The sequence below is a fragment of the Erithacus rubecula genome, assembly GCF_903797595.1.
Source record: "Erithacus rubecula genome assembly, chromosome: 1".
NCBI lineage: Eukaryota > Metazoa > Chordata > Aves > Passeriformes > Muscicapidae > Erithacus > Erithacus rubecula.
The window spans coordinates 68,234,109-68,252,612 of NC_136658.1; the positions used below are offsets into that span (position 1 = coordinate 68,234,109).

The window sequence follows — 18,504 nt, forward strand, 5'->3', positions numbered from 1 at the left end:
CTGTCCTACTCATCCTGCCAGAGGTACACTGGTCCTTTGGCAAGGACCATACACCAAAATACCTACATTTCAGTAGATATTTCAAGAAGAAAAGGTGCCAACTAACAAGAAGTAAATAAACTGAAAAAATGAGTAGCTAAGTAATATACCTCCACCTAGAACTTGTAGTCAGGCAACAAAAGCATCATTACATTTGGTCTCTATCCCCATGTACAAAGATCTCAGGAAGTTTGAACTAGAGGCACTGGTTTTATCGAGGTTTTATTGCTTTTGCTTTGTTTTAATTCAGCAGCAGAATAACTGCTGGAGGAGCTGGAGAAGCCAGTTTCAGTCCACAAAAACACCAATGATTTATTTATTGCTATCATTTAGGGAAAGGGCAGCATTTGCTGCTCCTGAATATTTAACATTGCAGGGAAAAAGCCAGCCACTCTGAAGCTTGCCTATTCCAGTGAGGCACTGCAAATCAGTATGCCACCCTTGGCCTTCTAAATTCAGAGGTTGGAATAGCTGGGAAGCTATTCTCCAGTGCCTTCTTACAGGGACTGAGGCTTCCTCAGAGCTCACCTTGTGTGCTCATGAGCAGCCTGTTGAAGAGACCCTCACCCTTCTCTGACCTGTGAAAGTCCAGGTAAGGAGGTGAGGTGCATCTGTGCCTCAGGAGACATTTACCTGCATGGCATTCATCTCAGGAAAACTGCATTTCATTTTACTCCATGCATCATTTATAATAATCCTCAGGAGAGCAACGGGTGGGAGAGATCAGCATCAGTGGTTGTGCCTACCCAAAGCTAGAGTGAGATGCATTTTGAAACACTGAAGGACTGCTCCTGGCTTATTTACCTCCCTTCCTTGGATTTCCAAGGGGCTCAAGCTGTGAGCCTCAGTCTCTCTAGCTACTAACTGACCCAACCCACCAGATGTTTTTTGAAAATCCATTTGGGAGCAGGCAGACTACAGCCACACACAGGCAGAAGGGAAAACAGGAAAAGACAGTTTCCCATGCTTCTCATGTGTCACACTGTCTGTTGAGCCCCCTCCTCCAACACATCACCTACTGCAGTGGGATTTCACTGCTGCTGCTGGCTGTGGAGGAAACAGGCCTGACTGCAGATGGGAATGAGTGACAGGAGAGGGCCAGCACCTGTCTCCAGCTCTCCCCCAAGGAAACATCCAAGGGAGAAGCTCTTAGATAAGCCTGTGTATTTTTGTGACCATCACTGTTTGTGAAACACCCTCCATAGAAGGAAGTGACAGTCACCCCTTACCACCACCCCACAAAATGTATGCAAGGGAAAAAACATTGCATTTTTTTTTCCAAAGGAGTGCATGTCAAGTCTCAAAGCCAATTTGCAAACAGGTGTCCAATCTATATTGCTGTAAATCACTATTTAGCAGCACAAACTGAGGGTCTAACTGGCAAAGAATTCAGGAGCAAGATTCAGTACCCAAATTAGTACCCATCTTTTGCTTTATTTTCTGAAAATCTCTTTTTGAATGCTTAAGGAAACAGCAGCTAAAAAGATGAATGCCCCAATGGTTGAGTATGGTTATATCCATCCTATGGCCAAACCATCTAACAACCTCTCCCTGCTGTTTATGATATAAGAGTGAGATTTAACCATGCTCACAGTGGTCACCCACTAGCTGTCATTCCCAATTTAATGCAAGATGAGGCTTCTCAGCCCTTGGATCAGCAGAGGGGGTGACTTTTTCTTCTAAGCTTTCATTGTTTGGGTGAGAAAATTGTTTCCTCAGAAGCTGAAGGGAGCTCTGAAACTGCCAGCTCTCACAGGGCTTGGCTGTGCCCAAAATATAGGAGTTAAATCACTATTGCTAATATGGAAACCTGGGTGTTCTTGTCCCATAGTGGAATACTTCACCTTTCATCAGGCACAGCCTCTGGTCCATTAGGCAGGCAATGAAGGAAATGTATTTGCATAGCATGGTCAGACCAAAGGTTTCTGCCAGTCACCCTGGGTGCACTTTTCATTAACAAGTGTTGTTTCCAGCACTGCTGGTGGGCAACAATAAATTGATTAGCCTCTTTAAAATTTCTCACAAAATTGTATTAGCAAAACGGTAAATACATGACACAGGGACCGTAACCACGGCATGTTTACATAATGCCCACTGTGGACCAGTACTAAATACCATAAAAGACCTGAGACCCACCCCCCTACCCAGAAAAAAAAGTCAGTGAGTTCTGGCTCTCAGAAGGCAGCTAGAGCACCATTGCAGTTGTTGTTGTTCCTCCTCCCCCTCACATTTCAGCTTCGGCGCTGTGAACTTTGCTGGTGGTTATGGCGATTCCTATGGCTAGGCTTCCGTTGTCAGAGAAGAGCTGAGCCAGGGAAGTGTTCAGCACGAGGCAGTCCCCGTCGGAAATGACAGAGTCCACACACTCCAGAACCGACCTGGGCGTGGCCTCCCACTTGAGGCGCCGCTGGTTCCTGTTGAGCTCCAGGCGGTAGGTGAAGTTGTTGGCTTGGCTGGGCGTGCCGATCAGCATCATGGTGGCAAAGAACTGCGGGTGGCCCTCGTACTTCTCCTGCTTCCTGAGCACCAGCAGGAACTGGTGGCCGAGGCAGGAGTGCATGATGATCCAGTCCGTGGGCGCGGGCAGGTGCATGTCCGTGGCCAGGAAGACGATCTCGGCGCCCTGCAGGATGCTGATGCGGTGTGTCTGCCTCAGGTGGGACACCACCACCTCCAGGTGCCCTTCCCAGGGGCAGGAGAAGAGCGGGCACGCGCAGGGGACCAGCTGGGGGTCGTGCACGGCCTCGTGGTGGTGGCAGGGAGGGAGGAGGCCTTGCTCCGCGGAGGCCTGGGCGGCTGCACAGCGGGCCGGCGCATACTAGGGGAGAGAGAAAGTACACGTGAAATTACACGTGAAATTACATGTGAAATTACACTGCAGGTGCACACCCCACAGGCACCCACTCTCCACCTAAAGCAGAACCACGACCCGGCACACGGGGATCACAGGCATGACCTGGATCTGCACTGCGCAAGGAGATGGCAGCTGCCTCGCTCTCCAAAGCAGACAAACTGAGTCATGGTAAGTCACTTCAAATGAAAATGATGTATGTGTTTAAAGAGCAATTTCATTAGTTCAGGGGGGAAAATCTGATTAAAAGGAAAAAACAACCCAACAAAACAAGGACAGCATGGGGCATTTTATATAGTTAAGACTCTTGCTGCTCAGAAAAAGGGAATGAAATATGTATGGCATTATTATTCTTTAATGAAACATACGGGCAAATACAGGCATTTTTCCTGAAACAACAGGCTTTATTGCACCCATAATTTGTGAAATAAATGTCAGTTTTTATTGTATATGATACCATCACTATTTTTTTGGTCAATGTATTTGTGCCTAATTGATGCCCTCACCACCATAAATCTTAAACTGCTCTCAAAGGTGATTGGATGGCAGATTTAGGGCATTTTGATACTAAAGTAAATTTGGATTAAGGTAGAGCAGCTCACTAAAAAGGCAGCAGCTCTTGCAGAAGAATTCTATGTGAGGACTGAAAAGCAAACTGCTCTACCTCTCTCAAGTGGATATTGTTGGAGAGAAATAAGACTTACTCAGCCAAAAGTGTATTCACATGTAATGTTATTCAGGAAGAGTAATGTCTCTCCACAGTAAATGTGTGCATAGACAAACCCTAAGGCACAGGCATGCTGGTCATGATTCATCTTACCCAATTTTAAGCATTTACTTCACCCACCCAAGACAGAAACCTGGTTACCTGGGACTGCCTCTGCAGCCTGTAGAGTGAGGCAGTCCTGAGAGTGCAGGACTCAGATCTTAGCTGGAGTAATTTGGCTTCCAAAAGTGACACCAGCTGATGCCAGGGAGACTGAGATCCAGCCTGCCTAGTTGTGCCTAAATTTTGGCTGTTTAAACATTTTTTCTCTGAATTCCTCTTATAAAGGTACATGTCTTACATCTATTAATGTCCCTTATAGCAGTATCTACCTAATATGTACATTTTGCTTTACAAATGTCCTAGGAAGATTAATGTAATTCCCTAAATATCATCCCACATCCCCTTATTTTAATATATGTACCCAAAATAGCATTAACTACATTATTGTTTTAACATTTAACAGTTGTTCTCCTCCATGCTACATCCAACTCCTAGCAGATTTGGGGTTTTTGAGCAGAGATATTTTTTAATCCAGGGACAAGCATAATCCCATATAATGGGTGGTAGATTTGCTGCAAAGGGTGCATTGTCTTGTCTTGTTATGGATACCATGACAGCTTTCACTACAGCCTTCCTGGAAGCACATTTTCCCACCAGAGCCTGCACATTTCTTTACAGGATGTTATGGAAAGCAATCTCTTGGGTAAACTGTCCTAAGTCTCAGATGACCAGGGCTTCCTTGCCAAGCAGGATGACAATTCCATCTGTTCTCATTGTGTCAGTAGCTGCCAAAGGTTGTGATGGATAGAGCAGGGTTGTGATTGCTGTTGCTGGGAAATTCATAGATCTTCCCAAGGCACTGAATGTCAAAGGGAGCTCTTTCTTCTTCCTCTGGCATTTGATATGAAGAATAATTGACATGTTAAGCTTTACTATTGAAACTGGCAGCTTTTTCTTTTGACAATTATTACTTCAGTAGTACTGTTCTATTTTTCCCTTCATCATATTTTATTTGTTTTGCAGTATAAAATTCAAGAATATAAACTTTCCAAGAAGATAATGAATTGAGGACAGATAAATGCCTACCATTGTCTGGGAAATAAAACAGGTTATTATGAACTAATCAAGGTTTGTGGCTTTAGCTGCCTGCTTATCACAGTGGGATTACTGGTTCACACTTAATTCTACATTAATTTTTGCATCCCATTAGGATGAAAGTTATGGTTAATTTAAACTCTTTTTGGTGAAGAAGGGTATTGCAACGGCAGATCGTAAAAGCCTTTAAAAAAAATCCCTGAAATGCTAATTGCCTCATAAAATGAATTCTAATCTCCCAATCTAATACAGTGGGTGTGAGCAATTATTTTCTCTCACCAAACTGTTAATGCAACATTAGTGATTATACTAATTAAAACTAATGAACTCGTACTCACATGCTGATAAACCTCTCAACCACTCGACAAGTTCCAGCCTTCTATCAGTTTTATTTAACTCCCCTTTTGGAAGATGAATCTTAAATTAACCTCCTGACTAACATTCAAAATTAGGTTTTGAAATTTGAAGCTTTATAGACTGTGTATAATTCTTCTCCAAAGATTACCAGAGTCAGAGAAACCATTTCCACTGAGGATGAAATTGAATTTAGAAATGCATTCTCCTAATGCAAGAAACATGGAGAACAATGGTAGCTCATCCATCTAAACTGCATTCAAGGTAAGAAAATACAAATATCTTCAAAAATCATTTTATGATAACATGTTTCTATGGCTGAGGAATTGGAAAAATAAATTACAACGAGCAACCTATACAATATATCTTTCTTATTTTCTAAACTTGTGAATTTTTGTGTGTGTGCGTAATTATGTATTCCTTTTCACAACTCACATTTCTGAAATATTTCTATTAATCACTTCAGCAAAGGATTTATGGTCTAACTTTAGTCATTTCAGGTTTATTGAAAATTCTGGAAACTCAGCACAAACCATAAACCATGTGATCTATTTTTATTCTTTGACTTGGTTACAACTATCTTCAAAATCTGGCTTCTGAATAGTCTAGCATTCCTGTTTCAAATTTCCAAATTTTGAGCATTTTGCAAGAATATAATAATATTTTAATAATTCCCTGTCACTTTTTTTTTAAAAAGTCTCAGAGAAAAATATTATTTTACATTTACTTTTGAGGTATGAATGTAACTATCAGGGTGTTTGTGCTCTTGTTGGTTATTCATATGGCTGTGAATTGAAATGCTAAAATTGAAATGCAGAACAGGCAAAAAATGGTCACCTTGAGTGTATTTAAATGCTTGAATAAATATTTATGAACACTTTTTCCCACATTTAATCTGCTCCAGTATTTACCTTCTACCATTTGTTGCCCAATTACCTAATAAAATTAGGTTTATTATATTGTTGTATCAGCCCACTATTATTCTCAATTATCTTTTAGCCTGTTGGCCAGTTTCAGTCAAATTTAACTGTGGGATGGAATTCTCAAATGCTTTAATTTTCCAGCATTTCTGAGAGAAGAGGCATCAGGGTAGAGCAGCATGACCCTTTCATGTCTCCAGGGAGGAACAGCTGGCCATGTGGGCAGTACTGCATTGACAGATAGACAGAACCTAAACAATGGCAGTTTGATCCCAAATGGATTACAGACACCAGAGAACTCACATGAGACAGTGTCTTTATGAACAGGAGAAAAGGCTTCAGCCAGAGTGCTCCTCATTAGATGCAACATAATCCCAACCATGAAGGCACCACACCACAGGAAACCAGATTCTGCTGCTCAGAGAAAAATTTCTTTTTAATGATGCACCTTGTTACAGAGCACTTCTTTTCAAGAACAAGTAATTTGGCAAAGAGCAATTTATAAACACGCAGTGCTTTTCTTATGGAAAAAAAAACCCCAACCAAACTATGACTAGATTTGGACTGGGACACAGGTTTTCTGCTAAAAATGCAGCAAATTGCTTTTGATGTGACACATTTGTTCTGCCTTTGATGTCTGAGGGGTAGGTCCCTAACTCTGAAGACTGCCAGCTTCTTTTACAGCCCATGAGGAGCCCTGGAGTACAATTCACATAATTCCAAGTAGTGCTGAAGGAACATCCCCTTGGACTCCCTCTCTACATGCAGACAGGACCAAATTCATCCTCAGCACAGAACCAGAGAGGTTTTACTGGTTTCTAGACAAGAAACAGAAAGACAACCCTATTTTAGTCAGGAAAGAGCTGTATCACTATGGGCTTCTCCTGCTGTGCTGGAGACAAAGCAGCCCATGGAGAGAGAAATGGATGCCTGTTCACATGAGGGTGTAAATCTATGGCTCCCTACCATCAGTACAACTCCAATGACTTGATAGAAAATTCAGGAGAAAAATGAAGGATAGATCCAAGAGTTAAAGACCTCCAAGAGGTAAAGAATACACAACACATCCCTGAGTCTGCAGCTGCAAAGCTGAGACACCCACACAGGAGAATGGGCTTTGCTATTGCTCCTCATGCTCTGAGGGACCTTCTGTATTTGAAATAGTGGAGTCTTTAGATCAGTTGTGGTGCAAACAGTGGAAACAGAAGCAGCAGCCCACACTGCACCTCTGCTGGCTGAGCTCATGGCCCTGTGGGGTGCAGGCACTGCATACATCACCATCCCTCAAGTCTTCTCTGCTGCACATTGGCACAGCTTCAGCAGGCAGAGCAAGGGCAGGGGCTGTCCTGAGCAGCTGAATAGCCTGCCATTGAAGTTCTGACTCAAAAATGGTGAATTTGCTCAAGATAAACCCCACAGGGTGTGGGGGAGTTGAAAGTAGTGTTCCTATCCCATGGGAGAGGGCCAGGACACTGATGACCTGGAATATAAGAAGGGTGAGTAGCACCACAACATAGTAGAATAAACACTGCTCAGGTATTCAGAGTAAAGGTTAAATGTTACCTTTCAACACTTTACTCAGTGTTATACTGGCAACCTGGATACTTCATTCATACTTTTACTTACTGCAATGCACACAGTGTGCAAAAATCAGTCTTTCTCATCCCTTGAACAGTGCCAATGTGTGCAGAGGACATCCCAAGGAGGCAGGACAGGGGCTAGTTCACTGCCCAGTAAGTAAGTGTTTCTGACAGGACAGCAGCTGCTGCAAATACTCATCCTTTTCCAGACACTTCACACCCGTGCAACTGCATTTCCTCCAGTGGCGGCACTTTGCAAACACTCATCAATTCACCCATTCTCTGGGCTCTTTGCTTGGGGCAATCAGTGGTGGGTCTGAAGGCCACTATGGTGGGGCTTCTGAGCAGGGCCACACTGAGGACTGCAAAGATGAAAACAAAGCCACCAGACAAGCCAGCCAGCCCAAACCAGAAGACAATGCTCCCTCTCTGCCCCAGTCCAACATCAGCACACCTTGAGACATTGCAAACTAATCCTGCTCCCAACAGAAAACTACTCCTTCCATGTACCCAGACTCTTTTCTCTTCATTCACAGCTCTCCTGGCTGGATTATGGATTATTGCTTTGAGGGAGCAACTTCCAAGGTTTTCAGCAACTTTCAGCAACCATGGCAACTTTTAGGGTTTCTACTGAAACAAATTGGGATTTTCTTTGCCAGTGAAATGTGCAATTTTTTTCAGTTTTCTTACTGTCTTCGTCCTCTTTCTTGGCCTCTCAGGGTCTGACTGCTTCTTCTCATCTGTATGGAAACTGCCTGCAATAATTTTCTAATCCTCAGCTTCTTTCTGCCTCACAAAAGCTTTGCCACCCACTAACACCCACCTCCACATTACTCACACCCACCTCACAGGGACAGAAGCTCAAAAGAATGATAAAGGTGACATGAAGAAAGTAGTGAGTCTTTTAATCCTGATCTTCATTTAATTTATCTTCTGCTCTTTTTTAATATGCTAATGAGATTTTTTTTAAGTCTTTCAGATGAAAGAAAAGAGAAGAAAAAAACCCAACCCCCTCAACCCATTTTGTCAAAAGCTGTACTTTCATATCTGAAATTAAGAAATCCAAGCCTGGGCTCATGTTGGGGATTTATTTAAAATTTTAATTACACAAAATCCTGTTCATTATGAATGCATCAATTGAATTTCTTAAGCACTGAATATTAGTTGCATCTTTGGCAGTGTAAGGATTTGTTTTCCTTACTATCAAATGGCAGTGAGAGGACAACTTCAAGCTCATTTTACTAATCTCACTTTGTAACATAATCAGGCGTGACTCGGTGACACAGCACACAAATGTGTTAATGTCTGTCCTCATGGTAATTACACACCTCTGACTATGCAGAGGAAATGCAGCTTTAGTACATGTCCACACTGTACCACACACTTCTATCACATGACCCCGAATTTTCGATGAATCCACATATATATAGAGGCATTTTGGAAAAAAACTATTGGTTTTGTGGTAGATCTAGCAAATCTATGATTCATTATTTTAAATGTATCCCAGGTGAAAAGAGAGATGTTATTCTCAAAGGGAATCCCATTGCCTTCTTTTCAAAAATCTTTTTTTTTCAACATTAACTGTCTTGCACTCTTGAAGTGCAACCAAAAAACTTCAAGAAACTCAACCTTCTTCAATATATTGAAAACAATTATAATGAAATATAAACAGGATCCACACTAAGACATTTCAGTCCACAGATGCTTTCTGAGAGACACCCATGTTGACACTGGTAGAATGGAGCAAGGTCATACTCTCCAGCTCTCCTACTTCACACATAAGTTTGATGAACCCTTTCAAGCCCAGATGGACACCAAAACTTCCCATGTTTCAAACTGAAGGGAGATGCAACACCTTGCTGACCCACAGCCAAAGCAGCAGCAGGGTCATGGACACCCAGGAAAACAATCCTATTTTAGCTGCTGTGTTTGATGGATCTCATCCGAGATCACTTTCTGTGCTCTCTTTGAGAAATAAAATGCACCGATTAGACACAAGCAAAACTGTGTGCAGGTAATTCATGTGGAGTGTCTGGCAGTTATTTGCTAGTCAAAATAAAAAGCTAGGCTGGAGGGTGGGACATGCCCTTGAGAGCTGATTTGCAACAACTTGTATTCTCTCTGCTGCATTCTCTTTGGACTAGAAGGTTTTTTCATGTGATTTAAGCAAGGGTGATGCCTCTAAATGCCACCCCCTTTGGCCACACAAGGCAAGTATCAGGCACACCCTGTCAGCTCTTTCTCCACAAGGGCAGGGTGCAACCATTGTTTATCAGCAGCTTGCTCGTGAGACGCTGCTGATCCTGGCTCTGGGTGAGGGAGGGAGCAGCCTGCATATGTACAATAGAGATAATCAAAAATGCAGAGTTATCTGAAGATTTGCTTCATCCTTTATCCACTTTGTATTTTGGATAAAGCCTGTTCACAAAATGCAAAGCCATTATAGGCTTTAATTAAAAGCAAAGTGATAAAGCACTTCCAAGCTGCATCTGCTCTGTCTGATAGGGAAGGCAGGGTTCACAAGAGCCCTGTATCTGACCTGTTGATTTTGTGGTTTACATTCACACTGAAAAAGAAATTAATATGGAAAAGAATTTAAAAAAAAAGAAGGAAGAAGGAATGATTGCCCACTGTGCTCATAAACTTAGCAGTTCAGACTGCCTCTAAATAACTCATCATTTGATATTCATTTACAAGTTACTACAGTAACAGCGTGTCTCCAAGAGAAGCAGATTTGCTGGTGTCATCTGAGATAATTAGACCAAATCCACCCTGAGACAATTGAATTTCTCCCCTTCCATCAGACAATCTCCAGCTATCACAATTATATGACATGTAAATCCATTAACTGCTCTTTCAGAGATGCACCCCAGGAGTGCCAAAGGATGACACAAACATTACTGGTTTGCTGGAAGGAGAGAAGGGATGAGGTGGTGGTTATTGAGCAAGCCCACAGCCTCTCTTTGTGGGACCAGCATCTGCAATCCCATCTATGCACCCCTCCTGGCCAAGGATTTGCTCTGTGGTCTATGTCACTTTGCTCTGACAGCAGTCACAGGGCAATGTGCAGCTAATTCTGTCCAGACTGGTCACAGTGAATGAACGTGTGTCTTGAGCTTAAGAAAGGGAAAAAAAACCCCACAAAACAACCCAGAAAATCCGTGTGAGCTGTTAGCTTTGGGCATGAAGAACAAACAGCAAATTTAATTTAGTTTGTGTAATCTATGCAAATGCTTCATTGACACATTCTTTGTAGTAAGGAAGGGGGCATTTCTCTGGGAACATTTGTCTTGTGTCTCAAATATTCTTTTAATTTTGTGCAAATCATAGCCTGTTCCTTCTTCATCCTCCCCCTCAAATTCTCAAATAATAGTTCTTCTAGAAGTTTTCTTCACATGGGGAGGATGCAGGTATAAAGAAATAATAGAATGGGAGGTTCAGTTTAGCCAGAGAAGACAATGTTCCATTGATATTAATAGACTGAAAATTTAAAAGATTTTGTTTAAAAAAAGCCAACAAAAAATGAAAACCAAAGTCTACAACAATCTTCTAAGTTAACATTGCTGCTTACAGTAACCCACTGTCTATCCTCTCCAGGAGAGGCTGAGTCAGTCAGTCTCCAAGCTGTGCCTCCTGCAGCTCTGCATTCCCTAGCCTGCTGGCACCTGCCTTCTGACCTCATGTGCCAGCAGCAAGAGCAAGTGTAGGACCACCAAGTCACAGAAGGTTTGGGGTAGAAGGGACCTTTGAAGATCATCTAGTGCCAAATGGACAGTGACATCTCACTAGACTAAGTTTCTCAAAGTCCCATCCAAACTGGCCATCAGTAATTCCAGGGATGCTGCATTCACAGCTTCTCTGGGCAGCCTGCTTCCCTGTCTCACTATCCTCACAGTAAAGATTTTTTTTCATTATGGCTAATCTAAACTTGCCCTCCTTCAGTTTCAAACTGTTTAAAACTTCTTATCCTGTTACTACAGGCCCTGGTTAAAAATGTCTCTCCATCTCTTTTATCAGCCCCGTTTATAACCTGGAAAGCTGCAATCATATCTCCTTGGAGCATTCTGTTCTCCAACCCACCTCTTTCAGCCTGTCTTCATAGGACAATGAGGTCCTCTGATCACCTTCATGGCCCTTCTTTGGGTCTGCTCTAACAGGTTCACATTCTTCTAGTGCTGGGAACTCCTAGAGCTGGATGCAGGATTCCTATTCCAGGTAGGGTCCCACAGGAGTGGAGTGGACAGGCAGAATCACCTGTTCTGACATGTTGGTCACTTTTATGTTTATACAGACCAGGATATGGTCAGCTTTCTGAACTGCAAGTGTATACTGTGAGTCATACCTGATTTTGTGTGGACAGGTACCCCCAAGCCCTTTCCCACAGTGCTGTTCCAACCTATCCATCACTCAGTCTGTATTGATACCCGGGATTGAGCTGACCCAGGTACAGGGCCTTGAACTTCATGAGATTCACAAGGCCCTGCTCCTCAAGCCTGTCAAGGTCCCTTTGGATAACATCCCTTCTCCCAGGTGAATTAACTGCAGCACTCAGCTTGTTGTCATCTGCAAACCTGCTGAGGGTGCACTGATCCCACTGCCTATGCCACTGGTGAAGATATTAAATAGTATTGGTCCCAGTATGGGACCCAGTGGGACACACCAGTCATTACTGGTTTCCACTTGGATATTGAGCCATTGGCTGTTCCACTTTGGATGCTGCCATGCAACAGTTCCTTATCCATCTCACAGTGCATCCATCAAACCCATACCTGTCTCCAACTCAGAGGGAAGGATATTGAGGGGATTGTACCAGAACTCTTACAGAAGGTGAAGTAGATGGCAGCTCTTCCCTTGTCTGCTGATGCAGTCACTCCATTGAAGAAAGATCCTAAAATAGTCAGGCATGATTTGTCTTTGTTGAAGCCTTGTAGGCAGCCTCTAATCACATCCCTGTCTTCCACATGTTTTGACATCTTCCAGGAGGATCTGCTCCATGATTTTGCCAGGCACAGAGGTGAGGCTGACTGCTTGGATATCACCAGGGAACAACGAGGTTATTCATGGGGAAAACAGGCACAATCAGGGATGAGAGACCCATTACCCAGCAGTGCTGCAGTCCCTAGAGTCTAGTTATTTTTAAAGTCAGAAATGCATTAGCATAGACTATGCAGCTCTGGCTGCAGCACCACAGGCTCTTTCTAGGAGCTCTGGTCTCCCTGGTTCTCCATTCTACAATTTCTTATTTTGGTGCAAGAGAAGCACCAGGAAAAGGGGGCATTTCTTATTCAAAGCCATTCTCACTCTTTAATGTCCCTCGTCACACCCTCACTTGTCTTGTGGCAAGGTTTTATGTTTTAACTTGAGACAGGTCCCCCCCCATGCTGGCAGCTTAATACATGTTCTTATAAACTTGTCTGGCTGTACAATACTCTGTAACTTGCACGTCACAAAAGTGAATAATTTTACAACTATTCTGATACACTTACAGGTTTTGAGTATTTGACAGTGGGGTAGATTTTTAAAATTTATTTTCAGCTTTTTGTAGAGAGCTTTTTAGAGAGCTTTCTGTGTGACACATGATTGAACAAGATGACAAACCACTGATTTAATCACATCGAGGGTGTTTCAGCCTTTCTTTTCCAGGACAAACTTCTCTCCTTCTCCCCAAAGGGCTGCACAGAGGAAGTCTGGTTTCTCAGGATGGGATGGAGGGAACATCTGCTCCCCACCTCTCACAGTGCAGTGCTGCGTACCAGTCCCATTCGAGAGAGGGCAACAGCCTCACTGCCCTCTGAGGTTGCCCTCAGGCCACTGGGACCAGGCAGAACAAGCAGGAATGGCTGTGTGGTGTTTTGTGCAGTCTATCCTGCCAAAAGCATGAATAATGTGTGAAGTGAGTGCTAGAGGGACACCCACACTCCCAGGAGGAATCACTCAAGTGTTTCTACAACTTCACCAACAGCTTCTTGCTCAGTGAAGGCTGTTAGGCACCTTCATGCCCCTGTCAACAGAGCTTCCATCTGTTTTTAAACCCCTTCATTTCCCTCTTTTGCACCCTATAAATGTGCAGTGATGGCTTACCCTGTAATTTCCAAATCCACAGTGAGCCCATGCTAATTCAGAATAACATCTTTTAGACCCACAGGTTTTTTTGCAAAGACTTCGAGGATAAAGATAACAATATTCAGCTGAAGAAACACCTGTGACAAAGAAATGGCTAAATTTTGGGCAGTATTTGTCTCATCTAAATGTATATGATCAACATGTTCAAATCTCACCTGCACATCTGAAGCTCCCCTAATAACAGAGATAAGATGTACCTTCACAGAGGAACTTGTCATCCCTATATTGAACATTTCCATCTTCACGAAAGATGAAACTACCATGAGCACCTGCAGGAGGTGTTCACTTCTGTTCCTAAGCTAAAAGAGGAGCTGGGGTCATTGGCCCAGAAGTAGGCATCAGACTTGCAGAGTTTCACCACATTCAGTGTATCAGCAGAGTCACTCAGACTCAGAGTAGCAAGGGTGCCAGGACACAGCCACTGTGACTGTTTAATGGGTGATTATGAGCTGCCTATTTGCCTAATGCAGAAAATCCCTTGAGCTGACACATTTTCTTCCCATCTAAGGGCTGGTCATCCTAATTTTCAGGCATCTAGATTTAACAGTGAAATAAAACTAATTTACAGCTCTTGCCATTAGGAGGACAAATTTTCATCTCTGTCCTTCGGGTGAGAGGCATTATAACAAATGAATGATTACTGACCCATGATACCTATTAGAGATTGCAGTTGGGTCATCTCATTTGTTGTTTTAACACAAGAAATTAAAAGCCTAGCAGGGCTGTGACAAAAATTGAATTGATAATGAGATGAACACTGCCTTTACCAGAGGCTCTTTCTAGAATTATATGTGGGAAAAGCTCAGTGACATCAGGACCTTGAGCTGTGTGTCCAAATTTATTGAGCCTGGTAGGACTTCCCACTTGCACAGGCTTTCTCCCACTGCTACCTGGAAGTGGAATCCAGCTGCCACATGCTGGAGTTCATAGAGACAATGGAGCAGTTAGCCCTGTACTTGCTTGGCTCTTTTCCCTATGTCATTGACTGCAGCTACACTGCCCACCAAAGAGGTTTGGAATCAAAAGGACATAAGTGCACAGGACAGTTTGTTCCCAACAGAAGCCATCATGACAGATTCCTGTGTTCTTAGTCTGACATTGATTGAAGACCAGTCTCTGCTGTCAAGTAACAAAGCCAGTCTCCTTCAAAAGCATCCTCAGTGCAGGGAAATCAAGAGCTTCCAAGTTTTAGGGGAAATACTGAACAATGTCATGGTTAATCTGACTTTGACCTATGTGAAAGCAAAATTAGACTCTAGAATTCTGCAGTTTCAAACTCAAGAAACACATTTGTCTTCTTCTCAGCCCCTCCTGCCCCTAGACAGATTGTGGGGCCACCACACTCCAGTGGCTCAGCACCACAGCACCAATCCTGGGCTGAGCCTGTGCTCCAGCTGCCTGGGTCAGCCTTTCCTGATCCAGCAACATTGCTGTCTTCCCTGAGACCTATCCTGACTCTCCAGCCTTTTCCAATTGCATGACACAGTGTCCTGGCCTTTCTCATGTACTGAAGGAAAGAAAATTCTGCTAATTGCCTGCCACTTAATCAACTAATAGTTACTCTTTAGTTGACTTATTTTTCTTTCTTGTTCCAGTCCTAAGATGGAAAACCATCCCACTGTCTTTCACTCCTAGAGGTCTGTCCACACTCTGTCACAGAGTAAATCTGCAGACACAGAAAATACCATATCTACTTTGCCTTCCACATGAGCTTTCTCCCCATATATTTCTGCTGTCTGTTTTACATGAAGATCTGCTTTAGCTTTTGGGCTTGCTCCAGCACCATTTGCTAAAATTATATCAAGTATTGATTGCTAACAGATATATTACAGGGCAATGCTAGTGAGGATACATTAAGTAAATGGAGGAGCAGGCCCATGCTGCTTTCTTCCTTCTACCAGAATGGCAATCAGCAGCAGCAGAGTTGTACAGTCTGCAACAGCTGTGGCTTGAACCAGCCAGAGATCATCCAAATTAATAGACTGTGGAGAAGACTCTGTGCTGTGTTAAATGCTGTGGACCTAGTAGTGCCCCTGGGTACAGAGTACATAGATGGTCTTGTGAAATTAGAATGGTTTAAGGAAAAAACCCTTGTAACTCAAGGCCCCTCATCATTCTCATGATCTGCCACACTGATCCATGTTTCATTTTCACTTATTACTGCTCAATATTTAATTTCCTTTGTACTTAGAAAGGTGCCAAGCCCATGTGACAGTGATGGCTGGCTACTATTTTTCATGTTCTGTAACTCAGGCAGTGAAGTAAAAAGGACAGTATGAGAACAGCAGAGGGGAGAAATAGTCACAATTCCAGGTGGTGGACATTAGGGTGATACTGGCAGAAGACAAGAGTGAATGTTTCAGGATGAGAAACTGAGGTTAAAAAGAGTGTTAAGAAGAATTCTTTGCATTAAAGTAGGGAGCAAGGTAATCTACAACTCCTTCTTAATAGTCACGTGAAAATGAACATCAGTGACAGTGATATCAACCTAAATTGACTTGCAAATGCCCTTTTGCTGGAGTTCCTTGCTACTGACCATGGAGAGGCGACTGCAGTTAAAGGCATGCAGGTGGAAATTTAGAAAAGACTGCATAAAATAGCATCAAGATTGAGCTAAATAATCTGTAGCCATAGAGTGGCAGAATTATAGCTAAACTTACCTCCCAGTTTGGTCTGGCATTGCCCTGATTATGGTTTCACTTGGCCATTTCTCTCCACTGCCTGTAAGAGGAGCTGAGGGTGACTAAGCTCAGATGCAGATATCAGGTTTTCAGTTCTTACATGAAGGTGAGATGAATCCCACTTTGCTCAATCCTTTGAGTTCCCTGATAACCTTCAAGCCCTTTGAGTTTTCCTCTTCCTAATCCATCTATCTGGCCCCACACTGGCTCATCCCTAATTTATCAGCAGAGGCTACTTTTATATAGGTGAATAAAACAAATCAGGGGTCATTTCCTGGCCCTGAGATCAAGTGGAAATTCTTTTGTCCATGTGGTTTAATTTACTCTCACACTGAGTGGCCTCTCCATTGTGGATAGAATGGATAGAATTCCTGATCTCTCCAAGGCAATTAAGCTCTCTGGTATGTGCCAAATACAGGGAAAATGCTGCCCATCACATTGCATGGATAATTGCAAGTTGGTGTTGTGACCTTGGCCTGTTGTGGTTTGAGAGACAGAGCCACATCTGAATTTCCCACAGCCAGAGGTGGCTCAGCCCGTGCAGGCAAGAGGTAAAAATCCCCATCAGGGGAGTTCGTGTCCTGCTTCCCAAACCATTGAAGGTTAATGGCTGCACAGAGACTGACAGCCTTCAGGGACTCCTTCTGACACCTTTCCTAAACACTTGGTCATTTGAAAGTGAAAATAATAAGCACTCTCCTCTGAAGGGCTTTTTCTTTTGGCATCTTATGTCAAGATGCAGTTGTGTGTCAGGTACGTGTTTGTTTTCATAAGGCGCTATGTAAAAAGCCTCTCTTCCTTCAAGTGCACATTTTGTCAGCAGCTTTTGGACTGATTTCAACTCCTCAGCCGTACTGCAGCCCTTCTGTGTCTAGAAGAGGGCATTCAGGTTTTACCTTCCCTGTCAGCTGCAGAGTCACACCATTTTGCAAACTGCCCTTGAAATCAATGTGGTTGCTGTAGTAGAAATACTTAGCACATAAATTGTAGGACATGAGGCAGTGTGTGTAACAAGGCATGATAACCATGCACCAAAGCTGCTGTACAAGCTCATTTCCAAATCCAGCACAGACTCCTTGCTCTTCCACTTGCTTGATTCAGAGCTGTGAGGAAGGGCATGCTTGTGAGCATGCATTGCTAACCACAGCCCAACTCCAGTCAGTCAGAAATGGGGATAAGCTTTCTCACACATGGTAGTTTTTAATTCTGATGTTCCCACACTGCAGGCTTGATGTTAAAATGAGTTTTCCTACTTTCACCTGAATTTGAGGATGTTATTGGGTGAGCAGTGGTTAAAGAACAATAAAACAAGATGATGTATCATACTCCCATTTCAGCAGGTGCCTCTGTAGGACTTGACTGTGTGCAGTGATAAGCAATTACAAAGGGACATCTTACCCTAGGATAGCAAGACAGCGAGGAAAGAATGGGAACTAACTGCAAGTTTATATATGTGCAGGCATTTGACAATGGAAAGGATGCATCCAGAAGGTGTTTTGGTTTCCAAATCTACCAAGAAAGGCTACATCTATGCATGTAGCTATTAAAGGTTTATCTTCTGTTTCACAAACCCAAGCCTATAAAAAGACAAACTCCTTTACCAGGGAAAGACATTCTATGCAAAAAACATAAAGTCTCCTTAGACATGCCAAATTGATTTCTTCGTCTTCAGGCACGAATATCAATTAAGCAGAGGTTATGTCCTAGCTTAAAAGCAGAGTGAAATTTATGTGAGCAATCAGTTTCAGTTACAGAGAATTAATTCTAAGTGTATACCCTAGTCATAGGAGTGCATTATTTCCTTCCATGTCATTTGTTTCCTGATACAGGCACTCTGGAGCAAGGGTGTCTCAAGTAAACTTGGCTTCTCCTTATATATCTGAATTTCTTCCACACAACTACAGACACCTGGTGAGGGGTCACATTCAGTGGAAGATGCTCAGCTGTGGGCAGGTGACAGCCTAATTCAGTGGAGGCACCTCAAAGTTTTGTAGACATGGCTGGCAGCAGAGCTGCAGCTCCAGGGGGAAGTGCTGAGTGGCCAGAATGAGTTTTGTTTGTGCTGGAGTGGTACATTTCTCACTTGGCTGCT

At 43.1% G+C, this 18,504-nt stretch overlaps 1 protein-coding gene across 1 annotated transcript in view; it reads right to left on the bottom strand.

The window, feature by feature from the left end:
* Positions 1–2,047: 2,047 nt before the first annotated feature.
* Positions 2,048–18,504, bottom strand: part of SIAH3 (siah E3 ubiquitin protein ligase family member 3) — a 40,223-nt gene continuing 23,766 nt past the window's right edge. The window contains exon 2 of the mRNA XM_079307303.1: positions 2,048–2,857. Coding sequence (XP_079163429.1) covers positions 2,264–2,857 — 594 coding nt within the window. The 3' untranslated portion in view covers positions 2,048–2,263. The remainder of the gene's footprint in view (positions 2,858–18,504) is intronic.